Source organism: Lacerta agilis, chromosome 9 (genome assembly GCF_009819535.1).
Source record: "Lacerta agilis isolate rLacAgi1 chromosome 9, rLacAgi1.pri, whole genome shotgun sequence".
NCBI classification, from domain to species: domain Eukaryota; kingdom Metazoa; phylum Chordata; class Lepidosauria; order Squamata; family Lacertidae; genus Lacerta; species Lacerta agilis.
This window is the reverse complement of record NC_046320.1, coordinates 15,811,350-15,837,928: the sequence shown is the minus strand read 5'-3', so window position 1 is coordinate 15,837,928 and position 26,579 is coordinate 15,811,350. Positions and strand designations below refer to the sequence as shown.

Sequence of the window (26,579 nt, the reverse complement as noted above, 5' to 3'; positions counted from 1 at the left end):
CCAAAAATGACCCCCTGCCAATTTGGGGGAGATTCTGGGAATAGCAGAGGAATGCAACTTTGCATGGCCCTAAAGGGATGCATGTTGAAGTAAGGGGAGCAAAATCGCAGCTAAGAAGCTTTTATATATATATATATATATATATATATATATATATATATATATATGACTGACACTCTTCTTTGGAAACTAAACCAATGTCCAGACTTTAACATTCAAAAACTTTGCTTGCAGAAACTTATACATGAATTAAAACACGACATCGGCAGTCACAAGCTTATCCAAGCATGGGTTTACGATGTCTTCTTCTAACTTCCACGCAACTGTGGTTTTTCTCTCTTTGCTGAGTTTAGCACTCAGCCTTCTGTATCTTAATTAGAGCTGCAGCTCCTCTGATTTCCACTTTTACTTTCTCCTGCAGCTTTGCTCTCTTTTTTTGAAGCACAGAAGGAGCACTCCGACACTCGATTCAACTTAGCAGTGCTCACAGTGGATTCTAAAACAGTCATCTTGGGTCACGTAAAATGGAGTCTCTCCTTCACTCGATACTTCCCATGTGACCAACGTTAGCCAATCACATGAGAATTACTAGAGAACTCTCTATAATTCAACTACCAACCAATCAAATTTAAACTCATAGATACTTGTAGCTTTCAGCCAAGTATTTAACCCAACTAGAGATACCATCCCACAGAAGGGCATTCACCCTGGCCCGGTACCACATTTTGCCATCAACTGTATTATATGGGAAGTTCAGGCGGGTCCCCTTAGAAGACAGACTTTGCCCGTGCAACTCTGGAGAAGTTGAGACTACTGATCATGTATTCTTCCATTGCTGTTTTTACAGGGACCTACGAAATGAACTTATTTCAAAGATACTTGATGAGCTCCCTGGACAACCCGAAGAATTCTATACAAAATGGCTCCTTTCAGATTCCAACCCAAATGTCACCGCCATGGTGGCAAAATTCTGCACCAATGCTATTAAAATCCGGTTCGCACATATAGGAGGCATTCAAATTAACTCCTGATCCGAGCTAGAAAAGATTCTGGTTTTAATTTATATTGCACAGTAAATAATCTATTACCGTATATATCACTTAATGATTTAATGATGGCTAATCTTTTTAGACAATTTATTTTTATATTTAAAATTTTTATCCCAATGCTGTCATGCATTTATTTGTTGTGCTGGTCATTGACCGTAATAAAGATTGATTGATTGATTGATTTAAACTCATAGTAATGCATACGATCACGTACAATTTCAGTGAATTAAATTACTATACTTAACAATGCAAACAGGACTGTGAAAACAGTGGCCTCAGGTATGAGGACCCCATTCTTGGAAGCATATGGGGAACTTAGGATGGGCTATGGGGTCATAAATCAGGAGAAAATGTTATATATATATATATATATATATATATATATATATATATATATATATATATATAATCTGTTGGACGCATTCCTAGGCAGTGATAGGATATTAGTGGGTTTCCCTGCCACCAATCCAGAAAGCTCCATCCTCACTCCCTTTATACTGCAACCCATCATTTGTCATGCTGACTGGGGTAATGGGATTATAGTCCTGTAACATCCAGAGGGCTACAGGTTGGTCAAGGTTTCTATCACTAGCTGGGTCTAAGACATAAGACTCGGGGATAGCTCAATCAGTAGAGCATAATCTCAGGGTCATGGGTTTGAGCCCCACTTTGGGGAGAAGCTTCCTGCATTGCAGGTGGTTGGACTAGATGACCCTCGGAGACCCTTCCAACTCTACAATTCTACGATCCTATGCGGAAGACTGTTCTTAAACATGACTTACAAGGGGTAATTACAGCAAATGATTCAGTTTGCTTATATTTTGGGAGTGCTTTGCTAGCCAAAACAGGTGGCTACTCGCTTTCAAGATAAGGTGCAGAAATGGCTCAAAGTTTGGTCTAGTCCATGGGTAGGCAAACTAAGGCCCAGGGGGCGGATCCGGTCCAATCGCCTTCTAAATCCGGCCTGTGGATGGTCCGGGAATCAGCGTGTTTTTAAATGAGTAGAATGTGTCCTTTTATTTAAAATGCATCTCTGGGTCATTTGTGGGGCATAGGAATTTGTTGTTGTTGTTGTTGTTGTTGTTGTTGTTGTTGTTGTTGTTCTTCTTCTTCTTCTTCTTCTTCTTCTTCTTCTTCTTCTTCTTCTTCTTCTTCTCCTTCTCTCCTCCTCCTCCTCCTCCTCCTCCTCCTCCTCCTTCTCCTTCTCCTTCTCCTTCTCCTTCTCCTTCTCCTTCTCCTTCTCCTTCTCCTTCTCCTTCTCCTCCTCCTCCTCCTCCTCCTCCTCCTTCTCCTTCTCCTTCTCCTTCTTCTCAAAAGATAGTCCGGCTCCACACAAGGTCTGAGGGACAGTGGACCAGCCCCCTGCTGAAAAAGTTTGCTGACCCCTGGTCTAGTCGCTCAGGCGGCGGCGGGGTGTGTGTGTGTGCTTCTGGCTGCCTATTCTCTCCTGTCACAATAGCAGCAGTTCCCTTATGCAATACCTCCGTCTGTGAGTCTCGGTGGCCTTTACAAAGAGTAATAAATCTCAACAGTCACCAGCTCTCCGCTTTATGGCTCTGCAAGGGAGGGTGCCCAGCTGCCTTGCCCTCTGCTTTCTCATTTCTTCCATCTTCCACATAAAATTCTTCTCAAATGCCATACAGCACAGGGAACTGTCGTGTCGACTGCTTCCTCTTCCCCGCACAGATATTGTGTTAGATACGGAAGCATTTCACATCCCTAAGTGTGATCCACTGGAGAATTCCATGTGATAATGAACACTACTGGCAGCTAGCAGCAATCTGGGTCACAAGCATGGAACAGTACCTATTAAAATACTGTGCCAATTACTTTATGAGGCAATGGGGCCTCGTGGATAGGCCAATGTACCGGTAAGTGCTCACCCGATTCGTCTGGTAAAAGTTTTCCAACAAAGAAGAGGTGTGGTTGTGCCTGTCTGTGTGGTTATGCTGGATTATACTCCCACAAAACATGTTCCCTGTGTTTAGGTATTAAGTGAGAAGATTCAGCTGAACCCCTTTGACATGCTACAATATTCTGTACAAGGAATTTTTTTTTTCATGGGAGAGCATTCAAATACGCCACTCCCCTCCCTGCCAAAAGAAGTGGCGCAATCCAGTAAAACGTTGAGCAAGTGAGTCTCCTGACTGGGTAAACTGGCCTTTCGATGCCACCCTGACCAAACTGGGTTCAGCTTCCAACTCATTCTTGGATTCAATGGGCAGCTTTGAGCGAATCTATCTCTGAATTTCAGTGCCCCCGTCGTTGGAATAATAGGGCTCTACTTATTCCAGAATCAATGTAAGGCGGCGGGAAATGTTGTCAGCCTGAAGCTTTAACGAATATAAATATCATTAAGTCATTAAGCCCACACAAATTTTACCTTGCCGTGCCTGGAAAAGCTTGTTTGCCCATCCTCAGTTCTGTAGACTGCAGAAAATGCTTCAAGGGCTGTTGTGAAAGCAAGAAATACCACATACCTCTGTGTAGGCGAAATCATGGCGACTGCCTATAGATTGCCGTGTGTGAAGTTGGTCTATTTTGCACCAGGAAGCTCACTGAGCCTCAGCTTTCCAGTCTCATTCACTAAATCGCAGGCATCATTATTATGTGGCTTCCAGCATATATAAAAACATACCGGTAATAAATTGTTAAACTTAAAAAAAATAAAAAATAAAAACCTTCCCTATACAGGGCTGCCTTTATATGGCTCGGGGGTTGGATAACTCCTGTTACCAGCAGACATCACATGCTGCAGACCCCAAAAGGATAAACAGATGCAGAGCAATGGCCTGGTTCATTGATACACAGCGGGTTCCACAATGCATATTGAAAGCAGGTTTGCATCCATCCACAGTCTGATTCCCCCACACACACCACATGCACGTGTTGTGTTAGTAGGAAAAGCATCACATTTCTTGCAGCCCCCTAGACTTGACGTTCTCCTTTGCAAAAGTAAGTGAGACAGAATGAAGTCAGTTGTTTGGGAACTTTTCACACCTTTTTTTTTTTAAAGAGGCGTAGTTCACTTATCTCTGCCAGATGATCAACTGCATTTCTCTTAATTAAAAGGCATCGTTGTTTGTTGAGCTTTGCAGCAGTCAGCACTGCAGCAGTGCATGGCCTGCCTACGGCCACATTCACTTGTTTTCCTGATACTAAGGCAGAAATACAGATCTCAAAAATGATGTCATGGCTGCTTTCTTCCCTGCCTTAACATTCTGAATTTCTATCTCAGTCTAGGGCAGATCGAGTCCATTTCATTAGCAGAGCAATGCAAATAGTTCACCGGTGTGCTGTGTTCCCTTCCTGTCTGCTTGATTTGCCAACCATCCGAGCTAGCTTATATTAATTAAAACAAGTGTCACCGCTTCTAATAGTAGCTCTCTTAAGGGTTATAGATTGCAATCAGTGAGAAACGAGCAGTTGATAGTACGACTGTTATCAGATGGACTGAGCTGTGTTGAAAATTTACGGCATTTTTCCTTGGCAGTTGATCTAACCTTTCATCCCAGGATTAATTACACTTCAGCATCCAGTCTGCCCGGCACAATAAAACTTACTTTTCACTCATCTAGGACCTACACAAGCCCTGGCATTATTGAAATAGGCTTTCTTCCTAGATTGTTAAACTAGTTGTGGAAGTATATGTTTATTTTATTTTTGCAATATGCTTTCTAAACAATATGATGGAGTATGATTGCTAATCACTGAGACAATTTGCTACTCCAGTTTAGATAGTAGAAGGGCAAGAACTCAGGCCACAGAAGTAAAATAATATTGGATTGTGGTTCAAATGATACAAATGTTTCAAATAGTCTCTTCTGTAGATAGATTTATATAGGAAAATATAACAATGAAAATGTATTCTTACCAGATAGTCTTAGAGTCAGCGTGTACTGGTAGATTAAACAAAATAAAATAAAAAATTCCTTCCAGTGGCACCTTAGAGACCAACTAAGTTTGTTCTTGGTACAGCATGCACACAAAGCTCATACCAAGAACAAACACTTCCACTAGACACTTCAGCAATTGTAATACAAAAAACTGCATTTGTGCATGGATATGCCCTTGCAAAATGATGTATATTGGGAAATGCTCCAGGCAAATAAAATTTAGGATTAATGAACATTGATCTAGAATATGTAACAAAATCGTGGAAGCACCGCTGGTAGAACATTACATGCAATACACACAGAAGATGACTTCTTGGTTTTGTTATTTGGAAGCTATCCTCAGATCGTTTTCATCGCAAGAATACTGACAAACACTTGGTACAACGAGACACTAAATTCATTCATCTTTTCCCCCCAAGATCTTAATAACAATCAAGACTTTACTTCCTTTCTGTAATCTGCTATATTCCTCACTGTGTCTTTAAGACAGATTTTGTATCACTGCCACTTAAATCTTTATTAGAACACACCTAATTTCCTTCTTATATATTACAAACACACTCTTAGTCATCTAACTTTAATCTACCAGTACACGCTGACTCGAAGACTATCTGGTAAGAATACATTTTCATTGTTATATTTTCCTATATATGTTTTTTTAAAAATTATTTTAGATGGCGATGCATATATGTTTGTATGATAATTCAAGATGTTGAGAGGGTCTCCAATGAATGTATATTTAACTTATTCCAGCTGAAGAAGAATTTTCGAAACAGGGCCCTGTCCTGGTGTATATACTTCATCTGATGTATAAACTTCTATAAATAAATCCAACTACAGAAGAGACTATTTGAAACTATCCAGTGTTATTTTACTTCTGTGGCCTGAGTTCTTGCCTTTCTACTGTTTTCGTGTGAGCTCCAATCAAGAACTCCAACTCCAGTTTAGATGGCATAATGGAGGATAATAATAATTAATAATAATAATAATAATAATAATAATAATAATAATACCCCACCCATCTGGCTGGGCGGCTTCCAACAAAAAATTAAAAATACATTAACACCTCAGTCATCAAAACTTCCCTAAACAGGGCTGCCTTCAGATGTCTTCTAAATATTAGATAGTTGTTATTTCTTTGACATCTGATGGGAGTGTGTTCCACAGGGCGGGCGCCACTACCGAGAAGGCCCTCTGCCTAGTTCCCTGTAACTTCACTTCTCGCAGTGAGGGAACTGCCAGAAGGCCCTCGGCACCGGACCTCAGTGTCAGTGGTTGAACGATGGGGGTGGAGATGCTCCTTCAGGTATACTGGGCCAAGGCCAGTATATCTTGGTTGAAGAAGCCATTAAATTGGTTGGTGCCCCTGGTGAGAGTTGGAGTAGGACAGAGTACCTTGCAGCCCACACTGAGTAGACCCTGGGGAGGTGAGGGTTCCTACATCCTTGCCAGCAGGTATGGAGAAGCAGAGGTAGAGGCTGAATCAGCAACACTATGAAGGTGTGCAGCTCCTGATTGGCCAGCCGTCCCTTGCAGAAAGGTTGTCCCAAAAGCATCTTGGTGGTGTTGGCTCAGTTTCTCCTCTGCTGCCTCTTGATGCCAGGCAGTGAGGATGGGCAGACCCTTTCCCCCCTCTGTGAACAAGTGCAGTCTCCCTTCCCAACAGCTGAATAAACCCTTTTAAAGGGGGCATCAAGCTTGTGAAACATGGACCACTTACAAATGCCATCTCTAACTCCTCTGTCAGGAAATCGCCCTCGCCGAAGCTGCAAGCGGTTCCGGAGCTGTTTCAGTACCGGGAACCCCCATCCCCGCTGAGCAGCTCGTTGTCTTCCCCCAGTGGAGGAAGCGATCGCTCTTCCAGTGGGGAGGGGGAGATGGGGACAGGAAGTGGGAGCAGGGGCTGTGGCAGGGATGGAGAGCCTCTGCACCAAGCGGGAAGAGGGGGAGAGGAACCCTTTCCATCACCCCTGTTTTAGCAGGGAGGAAGGACGTAGAGGGGGGGGAGGAGGGGGTTCAGGATCCCGTGCCTTTTATGCTGGGCAAAGAACCGGAAATGGACATTTCCGGACTCTGCAGAGGGATGAGTTGGACGTCTTTATTTTAGCTCCACTGTAAATATCTGCACAATAAAGAACTTAGTGTTTAGAAGTTCTGCGTTTGCCTGATTTCTCATGAGCAACCACTGAACTCCTTACATCCTCAAAAGATTCCATCATTGGTGTTTCCCCAAAAAAATTACACATCACCTGGGAAGGCAGGCAAACTAAGACCAGTGTACTGGAAGAAGCAAAGATCTCCAGTGTTGAAGCAATGATTCTTCAACATCAACTTTGTTGGACTGGTCATGTTGTTCAGATGCCTGATAATTGTCTTCCAAAGCAACTACTCTATTCCGAACTTAAAAATGGTCAGCGTAATGCTGGTGGTCAACAAAATAGGTTCAAAGACCCTCTCAAGGCAAATCTTTAAAAATGTAGTATAAACACCAACAACAGGGAAACATTGGCCTGCGAGCGCTCCAATTGGAGAACAGCCTTTAGCAAAGGTGTTGTGGACTTTGAAGACACTCAAACTCAGGACAAAAGGGAGAAACGTGCTAAGAGGAAGGCACACTTGGCAAACCCTCACCATGATCAACTCCCGCCCCGAAACCCATGTCCCCACTTTATAAGGACGTGTGGATCCAGAATTAGCCTCCACAGTCACTTACCGACTCACTTTTAAAACGTCTTTATGGAAGACAATCTTGCTTGGCAACGAGTAAATGCTGAAGAAGAAAGCTCTGGGTTACCAAGCCTGGAAACCCTGCAAAAAATATTGCATCTAAGAAAATGACGCAAATAACATTTGTGTCCCCTGAAGTGCAAGTCAATTTCAGCTGAAGTAGGCCACATATTCCACAGGGGAAACTGGCCCATTAAATTGAATGGGGCACTGCCTCACCAGTATCAGACTGCTCTCAGCCACCTTCACCTGCCTGCCATCTTATTTACAACCAGTCAGGGGTGCCAACTTGAATAAAATATTGGGAGGGGCCTGGTAACCCCCACCCCACATAATCGATCACATGACATGCACACCATTTGAATGGCAATGCCTATCAACTTGGGGAAGCAGTCCCCTCAAGTATTTTGTGGGGGGAGGGAAGCAAAGGGACTTCAGCCCCAAGGAGATGGTTCTTACGCAACCTGTCCAGATTACATACTGACTGTCACCTTCCTCCTCCTTAGTCTCAGTGATGCCTTTGTAAAACACAACAGGGAAGAGGGCAGAGATGGAACCGGAATTAGCTGGTTCTGCCTGTCATTGGCTCTGGTACGACCTACTGTTGGCCTCCCTGCCTTTCACACTATCAATCCCAATGGTCACCAGACATCACTGGGTATACAAATTCATTTGAGAGAGGACAGCAATGCTTTGTACAAATAAATTCTTCCTCCTCCACCTCCTCCTCCTCCACCACCACATATTTTTTAAAAAATCCCTGCACAGAGAAACTGGAATACCGAAAAGAAGAACTATAGCTCCTGCTGGCTTTCTGTATGTAGAATTTTGTTGTGTGGGGCAGCAATCAATCATGCATCCCCCCCCCCACTGTAGTCCTGGAACCATTTTTCCATGGGCTGATCCGTCTGTCAAGAGCAGGGGTGGGGAAATTGTGCTCGGGATTATGGGAGTTGTAGTCTAGCAATGTCTAGAGAGCCACGGATTCTCTCCCCTTGGTCTGGAGAATATCTAAACCAGCCCGTGTAGTTCTGGGTCAGATATACAGCACAGTTCTACCCCAGTGAATTCTGCTGGAACGACTCCTATAACATTAAAGAAAATAATAACTAGCTTTACTTTTTAAAAAAGGAGTAAAACTCAAGCATTTTCCATTGGTACCCAATTAGCATTTCCTGTGAAAGGTTTCCAAAACTCGTCACATTAGTGACTTTGCATGCTGTGCCCTTAATGAGGCAAAAAGATGCTCTGTCTTGGGCTATCTTTAGATTAGCAAAGTGCTGATGAAGTGTTTGACTCAGTCCTGTGACTGCAGTGCTCCTGCTGTATCTTTGAGGAAACTCAAAAGTGCAAGAACTTCAGAAAGAGACGCATATTCTCCTCTAGTAATGCATAGAGCTGCTCTAGAGTCAACCGTCAGAGAGCTCAGGGCTGCCCAATGGCCTTGCAGCGTACTTAACATAATTGGAACCATAACTCCCAACTGTTCCTCATCATTTAATCATGCCGAGAACATGGAGAGGGCTTTTCATCTTCAAATTGCTTTACAAGCATTAATAAATTAAATAACAAAGATCATCTTCATCGTCCCCCAATTATATGCACTATTCTGCGTTATATGTTTGTGACGTGTCATCTCTTTTCATTAAAGCATGCTACCTGGGAGAAAAGGCTTTCCTCGAATGAAAAATTTCCTAGCCAAGAATAATAAAGCGAAACAGACAAAGGAGAGTTTCTAGGAGGCATATGTGCATTAAGTAGCAATGAAAAGAAATGGGTAGGGTAAAAAGTCACAGTACGGATATGCTTTAGCAAGGTATCTGGTGAGAAAGACAAAGTTAAAGTGCCTAGCCTGGGAGAGTAATTAGGATGTTACAACTAGGGCTGGGTGATATGTCAATATATCATCCAAAACTGGATGAAGTCCGTATCGTGGTAACGGTTTCATAATTTTTGACCGGGCAATATGTCGCGAATAATGATGGGCGTGTTTGTGTGCTATGCAAAAGTCACAATGTGGGGGGAACCGTGAAGCCAGCCAATGGCTCTACATAGCTCCATCCTTATTTCAGACCTTGTGATAGATCGGTATATTGTGATGTTTAGCTTGTGATATATCACAATTTTGAAACCCCGATATCGCCCAGCCCTACTGTTCGTCGCCTCTGCATAGTTCCATCCTTAATTTCAGACAGCGTGATATATTATATAGCGTGATGTTTAGCTGCTGATATATTGTGACGTTGGAAAGCAGATATTGCCCAGCCCTGCTTACAACATGCAACACCTGTAAGTGCTGCAGAGGTCAGGGCCAAGATATTTTGCTGCCTGAGGAACAGGACAAGATGGAGACCTGCAGGTTTCCCGTAGGCATTTGCTGGTTTTCCTCTTTGGGCTGATCCAGCAGGGCTGTTCTTATGTTCCCAGAATTGGCCTGCCAGTTGAATCTTACTTCAGCACTGGCCACATAACCATCCTCCACTACCTGGCAGTAGGTAAACTTTGAGATCACAGGGCAAGCCATATGCACACACATCTCAGTCCTCCAACAAAGCCAGTGCGGTGTAGTGGTTAGAATGTTGAACTACAACCTGGGAGACCAGGGTTCAAATCCCCACTCGGTGGTGGTGCCCTTGGGCCAGTCTTTATCTCTTGCCCTGACCTACCTCATAAGGCCCCTTTCCAGGCAGGGAAATGTCTTGGGTTGGCACGTGGTTGAATATTCATAAACCACTGGAGCATTTTTTAAAAAATCATGGTCCTATACAATAAAATAATTTAAACATTGCAAAATTCTAAAATGACAAATGACCAACACTAAATCTGATTAATTCTCTAATAATGCTTGGTGGAAAAACTTTCCGCAGGCAATAAAATATTTGAACATTTGCAGGAAGCAAGTGCCACTGATTTCATCAGAATCAACTTTAACCAATAGAGTTTGGGAGCTGATGAGCAATGGTGTTAGTTTTAGTCATCTTGGGTTTGATTATATAAAAAAATGAAAAAATTGTCCAGTAGCACCTTAGAGACCAACTAAGTTTGGTATAAGCTTTCATGTGCATGCACACTTCTTCAGATAGTGATTCTTTAAGATTCTTTAAGAAGATGGTGGATCTTCTTAAAGAATCATAGAATTGTTGAGCTGGAAGGCACTCAAGAGGACATCTAGTCCAACCCTCCTGCAACTTAGGTATCACAGTTAAAGAATCCCTGACAGATGGCCATCCAAGCTCTGTTTTTAAACCTCCAATGTTCTCGCCTTTTAAAAATAATTTGTAGATTGACACTTTAATTTGCAATTCGTATTTCTTGCTGTGTCAACTACGAAGAGGCTTTTGTGGATTATTTATAAATAAGTATGAGTATTTTTTTGCAGAGTAATCTTAGCAAAAGAAATAGGCTCCTGCCCTAAGATGCTTACTGTTCAAATAGAAGCTTGCAGTCAAAATAGCAGGGCTATATTGTTAAGCACCCGCCACAATCTAATTTGGGTCCTGGTACTTCAGATTAACCTTAATCTGACCCAAGGCCAATTTCACCTGGATCCAGGCCCTGAATCAAATCAGGGGTCTTGTGCAGTGTTCAGTTAGGGTTTATACCTTAGTAAATACGCAGTTGGGAGCGGGGAGTGAGATACAAACTGGCAGCTTGTGTGCATCTCCCCCATCGCTCACTGTCCAACTGCATCCTTTGAGAGACTTGGATCTGTTCGAGTGCACCCAATCCAACCCAGGGTGATCTAGGGTTGCCTCAATCCACACCCGCCAAATCCTGGATCTTAGTTTGAAGCACCTGCAAGGTTTTGCAAGAGAAGGCTTTCAAAAAGGGCACAAGAACTTTGGGGCCTTGGTTCCCCAAACGGCTTAGTCGCCAAACAAATCGGCTCCCGAACACCACAAACCCAGAAGTAAGTGTTGCTGTTTGCAAACGTTTTTGGGAAGTTGAACATCTGAGGTGGCTTCCGCTTGAGTGCAGGAAGCTCCTGCAGCCAATCGGAAGCTGCGCATTGGTTTTTGAACGGTTTCAGGAGTCAAATGGACTCCCGGAATGGATTAAGTTCAAGAACCAAGGTACCACTGTCGTGTTTATGGATCCACATTTTAACCACTTGTAAGGCACCTGTCAGGGAAAGAGGGGCTACTCAGGAGGAACAGGGAGAGAGAGAGGAGCAAGATAGCGTTTCCTCCAGAGAAGGGGGGTCGCTGGGTTACAGAGAGCAGCCACCGATAATATCCACTGATTCATCTCCCAGCTCAAGCCCCCGTCAGGAATTGTCACCGGAAGAGGGAGAGGTGCCAGGCTATAGGAGGGCAGGGCAAAGACCAAGAGCAGTCAATCTCAGACAGGAGGAGGAGACGATGGGGGGGGGGAGGCGACGCAGACGTCATTTCAAAGTGCCCAGCCATTGGCTGTGTTGGCGGGCAAGGCAGAGCCTGCCACTCCGAGAATCTGAAAGTAACTGACCAGACGTATTCCAGAGACTCTGTAACTACATTATGAAAATAAATAGTTTTAGCTTACCGGAGAGCCTGTCGTTTCTCATGAGCAACTTCTAAAGGGGGGAGCAATCCCTTACAGCACCCAAATTAATATTCCAAATGAAGGGCTAGCCTTGTTTCTTCCCTTCCAGGAAAGGATTCCAATGAGTTCGTCATGGATAAGGAAACTACTTCCTATCTTGTCATCATGAGTTGTGTTCTTGTGTGTTGCACACAGTTTTGTGTGGAAATCCCAAAGTTTCCAACCTTCCATTCCCCTCCGCCAGCACCACCTCCAGCAGAGCTTGTGGTCTTTTAAACAGTATGTTAGGCAGAAATGAAACAGGTTTTCCCAGCATGAAAATTTCTGCCTTTCATATGTCAAAGCAGGGGGCGAGGAGACAATTAGAGTCCTGTTCTATTTATGAGCTAGTTTTGAGAATGAGTCCTTAGTAAAGAAACAGATAACAGCAAATCTTACACACGCTCACGGCATTATTTTTTCATGATACGGTTGGCATATTTCTCTGAAAATACAGGTGGAAATATCCCTTTAGTTTCCAGAGTGAAAGTGTTAAAATGCTCTACTGCATAGGCTAGCTATCCAGATGGCTTTTTGTCATCTTTCCTGTCAGGTGTGAAATGAGCATCTTCCTCACGAGGTTTGAAACGACCTTTTCAGTTGATTTTTGGAGGGGAGAAACTATGAAGTGTTCCATGGCTCCTTTTCCTGATCTATTGCTTAATTTCTCTCTCTCCCCCCCCACTTTTTATAAAAAAAACATTTCCCTCAGAAAGTGTTGAAATGTGCAGTGAAGGAAACAAAAGCAGAGAAAGGAATCACAGAATCATAGAATGGTAGAGTCGGAAAAGAATCCGGCGGGGGGGGGGGTTGTCATCTAGTCCAACCCCCTGAAATGCAGGAATCTCAACTAGATCGTGCATGACAGATGACCATCCAATCTGTGCTTAAAAATCTACTTAAAGAATAATAAAAAAATGGAATCAATCACAAAATATAGACCCAAAACAACAAGCCAGCTTTCAATATTTTTTACTAAGTTGGGAAGGGGCGGCAATCAGCAAAAACTGAAGGACAAATGACAAAGATTTGCCTTGCAACTCCTTCTAAGAGCCTGCAAGGCAGAGAAGCCTACATTTGGAAGCAAGGTTGCTATGTCCAGAGGATTGGTTATCAGAAGATGGAGCAATGGTACCATGTTTCAGTCTTTTCCTGTTGCTTGCTAGCAATGAAGGGGAGGATCAGAATGACATGGTAAGTCCTATATCCCTGAATATTCCGTATCACTGCCCAACTCTGACTTTTCTTTGTTCATAAGCAAGTTCTAATTGTTCCTCTTCCATATATCATCAATGCTACTGTCTTTATGCCTCCCTTTTGATAATACCGTCCAGCAAAAGAGAGAGAGAGAGAGAGAGAGAGAGAGAGAGAGAGAATCCAAAGAATGCAAAACTTAACTACCATATATACTTGAGTATAAGCCTAGTTTTTCAGCAGATTTTTGTGCTGAAAAAGCTGCCCTCGGTTTATACTCAAGTGAGACAGGCGGTGGGGATGGCGAGAAAGAAGCCCTTTCTCTCCGCTCGTGCCGCCACCCGCTCTCCCCAGTCAACCATTCCTTAAGAAGTGTACAAGAACGGCGGTTCTTTACTCTCCCCAGGCAGCTTGTTCCATTCCTGAACTGCTCGCATAAATGCAAACTTGGCAAAGGAAGAAGAGGAAGGAGCAGCCCAAAGGGTTGCTTTCGGGCTGCTCGTTCCTCCTCCTCCTCCACAGCGGCAAAGGTGAACCGGCTTATACTCGAGTCAATAAGCTTTCCCAGGTTTTTGTAGGAAAATTAGGTGCCTCGGTTTAATTTGGGTCGGCTTATACTCGGGTATATATGGTATGTTCTTTGAATGGTAATACAGTGGTACCTTGGTTCTCAAACACCTTGGTACCCAAACAACTTGGAACCCAAACACTGCAAAACCGGAAGTAAGTGTTCCGGTCTGCGAACTTTTTTCGGAAGTAGAATGTGCTCCGTTTTGAGTGTTACGCTTCCGATTTGAGTGCCACACTTCCGATTTGAGTGTTATGCTGAGGTCTGTTTTTGCTATTTATTTTGTGTTTTTGTTTTTTCAGCTTTTTGTGTTGGTTTTTTTTAGGTTTTTTGACTGTGTGGAACTCTGTTCAGCTACCAATTGTGATTATGTGACCGCAGTACGTTGCTTATTGCTTTCATTTTATGGATCAATGGTCTCAGATAGTAAAATTCATGTCAAATTGCTGTTTTAGGGGTTGTTTTTAAACGTCTGGAACGGATTAATCCGTTTTGCATTACAGTACTTTCTATGGGAAAGCGCCCCTTGGTTTTGGAACGCTTTTGGAATGGAGTTCCGGAACGGATTAAGTGTGAGAACCAAGGTACCACTGTATAACATCTGCTTAGCACAGTTACTTGTTTAATATGCAGTGTCCTAGGTAGAAGCAGCATGATCCTGTGCTTACAATTCACAGAGCAGTTTGTATAGAAGCAGAACTAAACCAATGCTAATAGTCTGTAACGTCTCTGTATTTAAAAAAAAGTAGGAAATGTAATGAAGTCCACTCTCAGGAAGCAATTCAACATCACATTAATTTCAAGTCGCCTAGCTATGTTCTAGTCTAGTTCTAGCTTCTAGTCTAGTCTATGTTCTAGTGACTTTAAAGAGAGAGAGAGAGTCTCAAGAAGCCAGTATGGTTCCTATGTCTGTCTGCACAACAGCCTTCTGTAGCCCCAATACTTTCTGTGTGCAGGCTGTTGTACTACAAGCTTCCGCTAGAGCAAATGTTGCACTTTACCTCATGGACTCAGCTATACAGCTGCAAATAGTTCAAGAAGGCACCACAGTTCAAGAAGGATACTGACAAGCTGGAACGTGTCCAGAAGAGGGCAACCAAAATGGTCAAAGGCCTGGAAACAATGCCTTATGAGGAACGGCTTAGGGAGCTGGGTATGTTTAGCCTGGAGAAGAGAAGGTTAAGGGGTGATATGATAGCCATGTTCAAATATATAAAAGGATGTCATATAGAGGAGGGTGAAAGGTTGTTTTCTGCTGCTCCAGAGAAGCGGACGGGGGCAATGGATTCAAACTACAAGAAAGAAGATTCCACCTAAACATTAGGAAGAACTTCCTGACAGTGAGAGCTGTTCGACAGTGGAATTTGCTACCAAGGAGTGTGGTGGAGTCTCCTTCTTTGGAGGTCTTTAAGCGGAGGCTTGACAGCCATCTGTCAGGAATGCTTTGATGGTGTTTCCTGCTTGGCAGGGGGTTGGACTAGATGGCCCTTGTGGTCTCTTCCAACTCTATGATTCTATGATTCTATGAAATATAACGTTTTAAGCGCATTGTACAAATGTGACACTAGGTGGAGATAGTGAGCTTATGGCAAATTCAAATATTCAGAACTTGAAGCACAGCATGTGGGAAATTTATAATTGGCCATGTACTATTTGAATTGGTATTGCTATTTGGTGTTTAATATAATATAATAAATAACGTAAAGGGACCCCTGACCGTTAGGTCCAGTCGCGGACGACTCTGGGGTTGCGGTGCTCATCTCACTTCACTGGCTGAGGGAGCCGGGGTACAGCTTCTGGGTCATGTGGCCAGCATGACTAAGCTGCTTCTGGCGAAACCAGAGCAGCGCACAGAAACGCCGTTTACCTTCCCGCCGGAGCGGTACCTATTTATCTACTTGCACTTTGACGTGCTTTCGAACTACTAGGTTGGCAGGAGTAGGGACTGAGCAACAGGAATTCACCCCGTCGCACCTTCTGATCCGCAAGCCCAAGGCTCTGTGGTTTAACCCACAGCGCCACCCGCATCCCATATAATATAATATAATATAATATAATATAATATAATAAAATAATATAGTCATGTTGGATTTTTGTAATTGAAAATTAATTTTAAAAATTACACACACACACACAAACACATATATGTTTTTTTAAGCATTTTCACAGCATTTTTTATATGTGTCTAGATTCCATCATCTCTCTCTGATTGCTCAACTGCCATTCAGACAACACTGAATCCATGCCTGTACATCTATAAAAAGAGCAATGACATCCCCAGCTTATAAATAATGCACATACTTCAGGAAACTTGCAGGCTATATAGAAGCAAATATTTTTTTTGGGGGGGGGGGTTGCGCTTAACTAAGATTACTAAGCTCCTTGTACAATTGGCAAGCATTTTCATAACTTTAGGGTTTAATATATCCAGGGGTAAGTTTCCTGTGTTCCTGCTGATATCTGTAGAACTTGCACTGGTCAGTTGATTCCATTTCACTTATGAAAGTCAGCTCAAGTTAGCTCCGCTCAGCTCACACAAGATCTGGTATCAGGAAGCCTGAATCAGGAGGTGTCAGAGAGGATGTTGACACCTCACACCCAAAGTGTCCTGCAAGAGTCACAGGAAGATCCACAAAGAGCCAGTACCCATGGGAGCTTCAGCTGCGGGGGGTGGGAATCTCCCAGTTTCATTTTCTCTCCGTTGCTCCACATTTCTGTAACAATTTGCAATTTTAAAAAAAAATCTTCATGAAAAACTGCAAGCGTTTTAGTGCAAATGTCTCCCGATAAACACATTTTCCTGTGCACTTTTGACAAATGTACACATATCTTCCCCAAGCAGTTTCCCCCTAATTCAATGCATTTCATGTTATTTTCATGAATGTCTGTTTATATTCACACTTTACCCTAATATATGCATTTTTGTACATTTTACTTGGCTGGAGAACTGAACTGCAAAACTCAGAGAAGTGTGCATCCTTTATATTTGCAGATATTCACAGGTTTTTAAATGATGTTCCTGCAATGTGGGAGACTAACAATGAAAGTGGACCCAGTAAACCCTTAGAGACTGATACATCGAGGATGGAAGAATAAACACCCACCATCCATTACTCAATAGTCTGAAATCTTCCTGCTCTCTCTGCATTTGAATATACAGGTATATATATCTCTGCATTTGAGTATACCATCATCAATCTTGTTTTGATATCAGTTCAGACATCCAAATATATAAACTGCCCTGAAATCTATGGATGAAGGGCGGTATACAAATTTAATAAATCAAAAAAAATAGATTCAGGTAGGTAGCCATTTTGGTCTGACACAGTCGAAATAAATTAAAAATAAATAAAAATTTGTCCAGTAGCACCTTAGAGACCAACTAAGTTTGTTCTGGGTATAAGCTTTCGTGTGCAAGTATGCACAAAAGCTTATACCCAGAACAAACTTAGTTGGTCTCTGAGGTGTTACTGGACATTTTTAAAAAATAAAAAAATAATATTTCAGTTAGGATTGATGGCTCATCCTTTCTAGCTGACATTGATACTCTCTTTTTTATTTCATTCTGTTATATTTGCAACTAATGTGTTTTTTAAAAGAGAAGCAAGGTCACTATTTTCATGCGAAGGGAGAGGAACAGTGGTTTAAAAAGCAGCGTTTTGGCAAAAGCTGACTAGTCTAGTCAACTCAACTGAGATTTGAATTCAGATTTCTAAATTCCAAGTACAGCGGTCCGTCCATTGGAAGAGAAGGCCTCTCCTGGTTTCAGAAGATAACGTTTAACTCTAGCCCAGCACGCCTTTGGTTTAGCACGGCAAGCCAGGCAACACTCAGAACCCCTCATTCTCAGCCCCAAAGGTACAAAAGCCCACAGAAAGGGCCACAAATGAATTGCTACGTCATCTTTTCTTCTAGCTGCTTTGCCTAGAGGATGTGGAAAGATGTTGTCATGGCAACTGCATTTCCCTTCTCATTGAAGCGGGCAAAGAAGATGAGGGGGGAGTGGTTGCCATAGCAACTTTTTCCACTCCAGACACCAGCAGCAATCAAAAAGCAAGTCGGGAGGGATAAATAACACCCCCATGGGGCACCAGTAGCTGTTGCCTTCTTGGAATATTGAAGGCTCCAGTCCTGGCGCATCTGCTTTGTGAAAAAGCAGAGTGCAAGCTGGTGGAGTGCCAAATTATTTTCGAGCGAAAAATGACCATTTGAAAAGGCATGAAAGTTATGCAGACCTCTCTCCACACACACACACACACACACACAAGAATCTATTTTCCATGCTTTTGTGTATATATTTGTGCCGTCCCTATTAGAAACCATTTGGCTCCTCAGTACACTACGGCTTGGGTTGCCTTTTTTAAAAAAATGCATCACATAGTGACCATGATGACATCACAGACCACTTGAGTCAGGTTTGGTGACATCATTGGGGGCAAATGAAGCTGGATTGGCTGAAGTCCCACCACCCTCAACTACTTAACATGGGATAGAAAAAGCGGTTCACTCATGCACACCTAAATATATCTATACCCAGTGCTTTTTCCCCCTGGGGGTACTTAAGGGTACACAGTACCGGCACGTCTTTTGTTGTTGTTGTTGTTAAAAATTGTGTCACTTGCTGTAACAACTTCAGGGTGAGTACCATCACCTATTTTTCTAGAAGAAAGACACTGTCTATATCTATCTGTTTAACCTTCCTGCAATATTTCCAACCCCTGAAGCCTCGCCAAGATTTGGGGACACCCTTTTAGATCCAACGGTATGTGTGTGTAAAATTCAGCTGGGGGGAAAAAAAGGATAGTCCTTTCTAAGACTCTTTACGTTGCCTTTCTGGACAAAACTGTTGTTGTTGTGTTCAGTCATTCAGTCGTGTCCGACTCTTCGTGACCCCATGGACCAGAGCACGCCAGGCACGCCTATCCTTCACTGCCTCTTGCAATTTGGCCAAACTCATGTTAGTAGCTTCGAGAACACTGTCCAACCATCTCATCCTCTGTCGTCCCCTTCTCCTTGTGCCCTCCATCTTTCCCAAAATCAGGGTCTTTCTAGGGAGTCTTCTCTTCTCATGAGGTGGCCAAAGTACTGGAGCCTCAACTTCAGGATCTGGTCTAGTGAGCACTCAAGGCTGATTTCTTTGAGAATGGATAGGTTTGATCTTCTTGCAGTCCATGGGACTCTCAAGAGTCTCCTCCAGCACCACAAAACTAACTGCCTGCTAATGCAGCACAACTCTGCCTTTTGTCGCCTTCTCCTATCTTAAATAGCTTCCTCGTGTTTTTAGTTGAAAAGAGAATTTGTAACTAGGTCAACTGTGTGGGCCTTTTTTGGCAAGAGAGAATTTTGAAGCAGTGTTAGGCCCAAGGGATCCTTTCTAAGAGAAAGTCTCCGGTTAAATCTAGGACGAGGTGGGGAACTTTTTTGTCTTCAGTCTGAGGGTCTCATTGTCCTCGGGCAGCATTCTGGGGACATGCTAATAGTGGGCAGAAGCAAAAGGAGGCGGGGCAAGATATGCAAATTTTTACCTTTATCCAAGAGGCTAGTTTCTACACACACACACACACACACACACACACACACACCTCTTATCCCATCTAAACAAGTAAGAGACATTATTAGAGTTCAAAGACACATACCAACCAGGCAAAAACACTCCAAGAGGATGCAAAGCAAAACCAGTGAGGGGTGTGATCTGAGAAAAGGGAGTTTCACAGGGGAGAGCCCTGAGGGCCAGGTCAGAAGGCTTTGAAGGTCATATCTGGCTCTCTGAAGTTTCCCATCCATTATCCAAGTTCCCCATTGAGGACATATTTTTGGCAGCTTTATGACAGAGGATCAGAAATCAATATCTTAATAACTGGATGGTTCAGATGTGAGGTGTGATTTCCCTCCCCTGCCCTCCATGGGCTTCTGAAATCAGATGACTTTCTTCCATAAATATTGTTCAAAGGTTATGTGACGAATGCTCTCTGTTCAATGCTTTAGAGAAAGAGCATCATATAACTGGGTAGATTTGCACGTGTGTATTCATCATTTCATGGCTCTCAGCGGAATGTGTTGACTTCCTCTGTTGAAAAGTATCACCTTTGAGAGACATAGACAGCGATAGATATGGAAGCTCGGACTAATCTATGATCTCTGCTTTACACATCCAAGTCGCATCACTTGATCCTGACACCAGCTGGGTACTTGGACTGTCAATGAACTGGGGAAAGTTTCGGTGGAGAAAACAAGAAGCTGAAGACAGGTTAGGGAAAACTATTGCAGCTTTGTCCCACTCATAGACGTATGTGACAGCAGAGCCATCTTTGCTCTGTGCATAGTTTAAACCACTTGTTGAGGAATATGTCTTACATGTGTATTGCTGATAAGACTCTGCAGTAGACAGTGGCATAGTGGGGGGGGGCAAGGGGGCGGTTGCCCCAGGTGCAAAATTGTTTGGGGGCACAAAATTTCAATACCCGGTGCTGCCTCAATACAGCTGCACGCTTCTGTTGCTGGGCTCTGTTGAAAACAGCTTCTCCATGTGAACCAGGAAGTAACCTCTCCAGGCAACAGAATGAATCTCTTTTCTTATCTCTGTAGCTGTGCTCTCCTGAGTGACGTTGGCGCTCTTAGACAGTTGAATGCACATGCGTATTCCATCCATTTCCCTCTACCCATCCACCCTCCTCTGCACGGCCCCCGGCACCGGCAACCCATGCTACGCCACTGCCAGTTGATCCTACAAGTAGACTTACTTTATAAATACTGTGAGTTGGCTAGCAGTTAAAATGCAGATTCATAACAGAGAACCAACTCAGAACCAGCTATCTGAGCTGTCTTTCTCCTACCACCAGAAACCAACCATGCCCTACATACTACCTTTCTGCTTCTCTCACAGTCCCCTCAATCCCCTTCAGAAGATTGCCCTGGCCTAGATGTTGAGTAAATGAACCCCTGAGCTGATGAGCTGGTTACAAACCCTGCAAGATCTTCAAGCGGAGGCAGGAGGAGAAATTACAGAGAAGGTGGGTTTGGGAACCATTTGCACAATCCAAAGTTGTTTGATCCTTTATTTGATCCTATTTGAATAGTGAAAGTGTTGCATATTACATAGTGATTCCTCCTAAGCTATGAGTTGCCTCTCTGTGCAGTTGCCTGCTTTGAATTCTATGTGAATAGTTGGGTATCAAGATCATATCCACTCACCCACATAATTTTTTGCATATATATTTTAGGAATGCAACTAATGTGCTGTGCATCCTGATGCACATTCACACTGCAATGCTCATTCCGGTTCCACTTACTAAAGCGGCTGCGTTTGTCTTTTGATGCAGAATGGAATTCATAAATTCATCCCAGGTCACTCCTTGTTACATGTGACTATTAACAGAGCCAATGAGGTAGCTTAGGAAACTGCAATTAATCCAGAATGCGGCAGCTAGACTGGTGACTGGGAATGGCTGCCGAGACCATATAACACCGGTCCTGAGAGACCTGCATTTGCTCCCAGTACGTTTTTGAGCACAATTCAAAGTGTTGGTGCTGATTTTTAAAGCCCTAAATGGCCTCGGCCCAGTATACCTGAAGGAGCGTCTCCACCCCCATTGTTCAGCCTGGACACTGAGGTCCAGCTCTGAGGCCTTGTGGTGGTTCCCTCACTGCGTGAAGTGAGGTTATAGGGTACCAGGCAGAGGGCCTTCTCGGTAGTGGCACCTGCCCTGTGGAACACCCTCCCATCAGATGTCAAGGAAATAAGCAAATATCTTACTTTTAAAAGACGTCTGAAGGCAGCCCGGTTTAGGGAAGTTTTAATGCTTAATGCTGTATTGTGTTTTTAATATTCGGTTGGAAGCTGCCCAGAGTGGCTGGGGAAACCCAGCCAGTTGGGCGGGGTATAAATAATAAATTATTATTATTACTACCTGAGGAACTGTCTGGTCCAAGGGTGCCAACTTGAACAAAATATTGGAGGAGCCCAAGTAAGACCTACCCCACATAATCGATCACAAGACACCTATCATCTTTGAGGGGGCTCCTATAGCCTGGTCTCCTGCATCCCCTGCCTGACCACTGCATTTGACCAGAGATTCTGCTGTCAAATCTGCCCATCAACTTTCAGCATGGCATACTATGTAGCAGCACCTATCTTGTGGAATTCCCTCCCTTTGAACACTGCACACATATCTTCTGTACTAAGTTACAGACAGTTGTTGCAAACTTTCCCATTTACTCAAGCTTTCCCTGCAATGCAAACAGCCCTGTGTCTGGGGTTTTTGATGTGCTATATAGTTTGCATGCATGCATGCGTGTGGTGTGTGTGTGTGTTAAATTTTATACTGTTTTAATATATTTCTCATTGCACTCCACTTAATTAATGGTATATAATATTGTAAATATGTAAATAAAATGAAGTGAATAATAATCACCATTTAAAGGCTGAAAATGAGATTTAGAAAAATATAATTACTTAAAATTTGATTTTGATATATATTTTTCTATTTCCTCAGTATACAAATATTAGGATTTTATATCAAGAAACCATACATTTAGGCTATAATCACACATCGCCATTCTCAGTAGACTTACTTCTGAGTAGACATGTATTGAATTCAATTGGCTTATTTCTCTAGGAGTCCTGAAATTATTGTACAAAGAAGGTTGCAGTCTAAGTACTCAGAATGGGAAAAAATTCAAATGAAGCAATTTAATCCTTTCCTACAGCTAGCGAAAAGATGGTCTTATTAAGACAGAGAGCTCTAATTCAGTTTTCATTTCCCCTCTACTAAAGTGTTTTTGTGTGGACACTGTTAGTGCCATTATTCATTATCAAAGGTAACATTCTTGGTTGGACAAGTTGGTGGGAGTTTGCAAGTTTGCATTTTTTACATAAGGAAGATGTAAAGATGCAAACAGCTGCCTAAAGCTGTTAAAATTATATCATAGACTCTGATGTAATGACACATTTCCATTCTTAATCCGTTTTCAGAAGTCCAAAATTAATGCTTCACAGACGTAATCATTTCAAGACTTAATATGACGTGCAAAGAGCATTCATTATTTTCAACCTGAAAAATCACCAGAAGGAAAGGGTGATAAGAAGAATTAATAATTTATTTGCAACCTTAGTATATCTCACTAGGAATTACTGGGTTGCATTCAACAGGGATCGTAGGGCCAACATTAGCAGAACTAGGAGAGAAGCAATTTTGAGTGGTGTCCCCTCCCATCTGCAGCCCCCTAAATTTACTCTGGAGGGTCCCCCAACCGTCTGGAGTAGATTTAGGGAGCTGATGGTCTGCAGCAGAAAGGGTGAATCACCAAAAGTTTCTTCCCTCCATTGTTCCGCTGATGGAAACCTTTATGTCAGCTGAGTAACAGCACCGGATCCAACCCACCATTATGTAGGATGGACATGATTCAGCCAGTCCTCAGAATATTTAAGTCCTCTGGACTTCAGTGGGAGAGGGTGAAAATGCAATTGCCTGCATGTCTACTCAGAAGAAAGGAATACTGCATTCAGTGGGACTAACTCCCAGGTAAATGTGCAGAGGATTGCAACTTTAGGCATGTATTTAATTGTCCGTTAAAAGAGTACGGTAAGTCTTAAAAGTGCTTGACTGAGGCTAGATCATCTAACTCCTGCTTGTAAAAAGACAAACAATGGTTTTCAGGGGTTAATTCAAGATGGATATCACCAGGGCTTAATACTGCTAGGGCTAAAAATCCAGAATAGGTTGAAACAAATCCAGAAACAAATTTGAGAATTTGTTTTCTTCACCACCAAGGAGCACTTCAAACACAACAAAATTCCTACTTTTAAGAAAAATCTTGCAGACAAGTATGCACTAGTTTTCTTACTTTAAATCTCAAATTGCATAGTGGAGTAGAGCAGTGTTTTCAACCTTTTTTGGGCAAAGGCACACTTGTTTCATGAAAAAATCACGAGGCACACCACCACTAGAAAAAGTTAAAAAAAATAACTCTGTGCCTATATTGACTATATATAAAGTAATTTTTCAATTTTTCCCACGGCACACCAGGCAACATCTCGCGGCACACTAGTGTGCCGCGGAACAGTGGTTGAAAAACACTTGAGTAGAGGCACAGCTACAAACCCAAAAGTCGACAGTTCAAATTTCGCCTTGTTACTTTTTAGGCAAGTTACGAACTCTTGGCTCTGTTCCCCGTCTCCACCATTGCATAATATAGAGGATTATAAAATTACTGAGATCAGTTGTAGTGCTTAATAATAATAATAATAATATAATAATAATAATGTCATTGCTGTGAGAAGCATGTTTTTACAATATGAAATTGATCATTAAAAACAGGACTGATTAATCACATCAGAACCTGATATAAAAAGGAAATATTTCTGACAAGGTCAATTTTTTAATGAAATTATGAACAGCCGTCTATTTCAGATGGCATCTTCCAAAGGGAGCATCATTTAAACTCTCCATTGCCTGCCCCACTACCAGCATCCCCATGTGCAGTGGCCCCACCCCCTTTTGACCTGACCTGACCTTTCAGGTATCGAGCATGAAGGACTGCGAGGAGATTCTCATGGAGTTCCACTGAACATGTTTAGAATAATTTCTGCAATCGGGAGTCTCGGTTGCACAGTTCCTGATCATGGGAGAATTCTAGTGAACATGGTTAGAATTCTCCCCATGACGAGGGCTTTTGGAGCGAAGCCTGGGAGTTCACCCCATACCCTTACACCATTTGAGTCCCCACACTTATTTTGATTACCTGAGCAGGGCCAAAGAGGACTACATAGCCCAAAAGTCCTTGAAAAGACTATTTAATACAACGTGTGGTGAAGATCTTTCCAGAGACCTTTAGAGTGTTCCCCTTTGAGGTTTTTTTTGGGGGGGGTGCGCGATCTAGCCTGCAGGCTTCTATTTGGCCACCAGTAATGTCAATTTTAATTTTATTTATTTTTTGCTTTTGTTGCAAAAGTATCAAAGACTGACCTCTAGATCAAATGGACCTCTCATTTTATGAATTAATCTCTGGGATGTTGTTAATGGACTCTGGATGCTGAGCTTACATAGACAAATTATGGGATAATTTGAAAGTGGAGACAGAAGGAGGTTGTGGACTAGCAGCAGAGCCATTTCACTTACCTCAAATACCTTTGTTAAATTGTCAAAGAGGGCTTGACCAGCACTGACTTTGTGCTTGACTCCTCGAACGGTGCCATTTTTGCTGAGGATGTTGACTCTCTTGGTGCCAAATCCTCTCTCTTTGGCAGCTCTCACGAAAATGAGCATGTCATCGCCCACGTTCTCGTTCTCATCCCACTCCGGCCCAAGGGTTCCGTTGTGCGGTCCGTCCGATTCACTCAGCCTGCTGTTTGGGTCTGTTTCCGAGCTGCTGGTGCACTCGGAATCCAAGGAGTCAGAGGTTTCCCCGTCGGCGTACACCTCCTTGAGCACTCTCCCGCTGTGAGAAGAAGCCACCCGGAACCGGACTTTCCTCGGCTGCCTCTCGCCCTCGCCCTTGCTGTCACTCTTAAACATTGTCCCATCCGCCGAAACCAGCCGCTTACATCCTACTGGTCTACGTTGTCATCGCATTTGCCAGATTCTCACACTTAAAACAATATCAAAGTTGTTTTCCACTGACGGCGCCACCGCTCATATGAAGCTGACATCTAAAGGAAAGTGGAGTCCCAAGAAGCTACAGAGCTTCAGCAATTAATAATGGATGCGTGCGTGTGCTATGGTTACCTTTAAACTAAAACCTGTAAAATGAGAGGCACAATTAAATATTCACGACCCATTGTGTATTTTCCTCAATGTCAGAAAGGGGGGCCGGGGGTGATAAGAAAAGAGTCTATGGCTAAAAGGGAAAAAAAAGACAGCTTAAGATAGATCTAAGACATGTATGTTAGTTTTCACGGCATAATGGAGACATAGGTAAAGAAAAGAGGAAATGTAGAAACCTTCCTGAGCTCCTGTTTCCTGACAGCTGCTGGCAGGTCCCCCACTTGCCACTTGGAGCTATCTTTAAACTGGCATCCTCAAATGACATTTTGTGGAGCAATCTTAGGCCAGTTAGCTGTTACACCTTCTGAGCCTGGTCTTCTTGAAGTTGCTCAAATGGCCGCTTGCCGCCTGTGGCGAGCTGGCTCGTCACAAACTGAGGCAGCTGCGTTGCTAACAGGTCCTCAGGCAACATGCTCTAGAGCTGACGAGGGGAGCTTCTGGCTTTTCAGATGTTGTTGGGTTCCAATTCCTATCAGCACCGGCCAGCATGGCTCAACAGCCAGAGATGTTGGATGCTGGAATCCAATGGCATCCCGAGGACCAAAGGCTCCCATCGCACCCACCCAGTGGCAGCTATTATCATCTGGTAAACTGACTCACTATGAGGTTGGGGTAATTTTGATGCCACCTCATATATGTGATTTCACCTCTCTCACCTCCTTCAAAACACTCAGCTGCCCTTTCCTGGGGGAACGGCCCTTGCCTTGTCCTTGCGCAATGGCGCATATGCATATTTACGCACAAGGAAGTCCCATTGGACTCATTCCCTACCACCACCACCACCATTCTCCCTCCCCATTCCTTTTTTCTCATTCCATCC

General features: G+C 43.1%; 1 protein-coding gene across 1 annotated transcript in view; it reads right to left on the bottom strand.

Moving 5' to 3' along the window:
• Positions 1-25,772, bottom strand: part of GRXCR1 (glutaredoxin and cysteine rich domain containing 1) — a 43,231-nt gene extending 17,459 nt beyond the window's left edge. The window contains exon 1 of the mRNA XM_033160348.1: positions 25,115-25,772. Coding sequence (XP_033016239.1) covers positions 25,115-25,510 — 396 coding nt within the window. The 5' untranslated portion in view covers positions 25,511-25,772. The remainder of the gene's footprint in view (positions 1-25,114) is intronic.
• Positions 25,773-26,579: the final 807 nt, after the last annotated feature.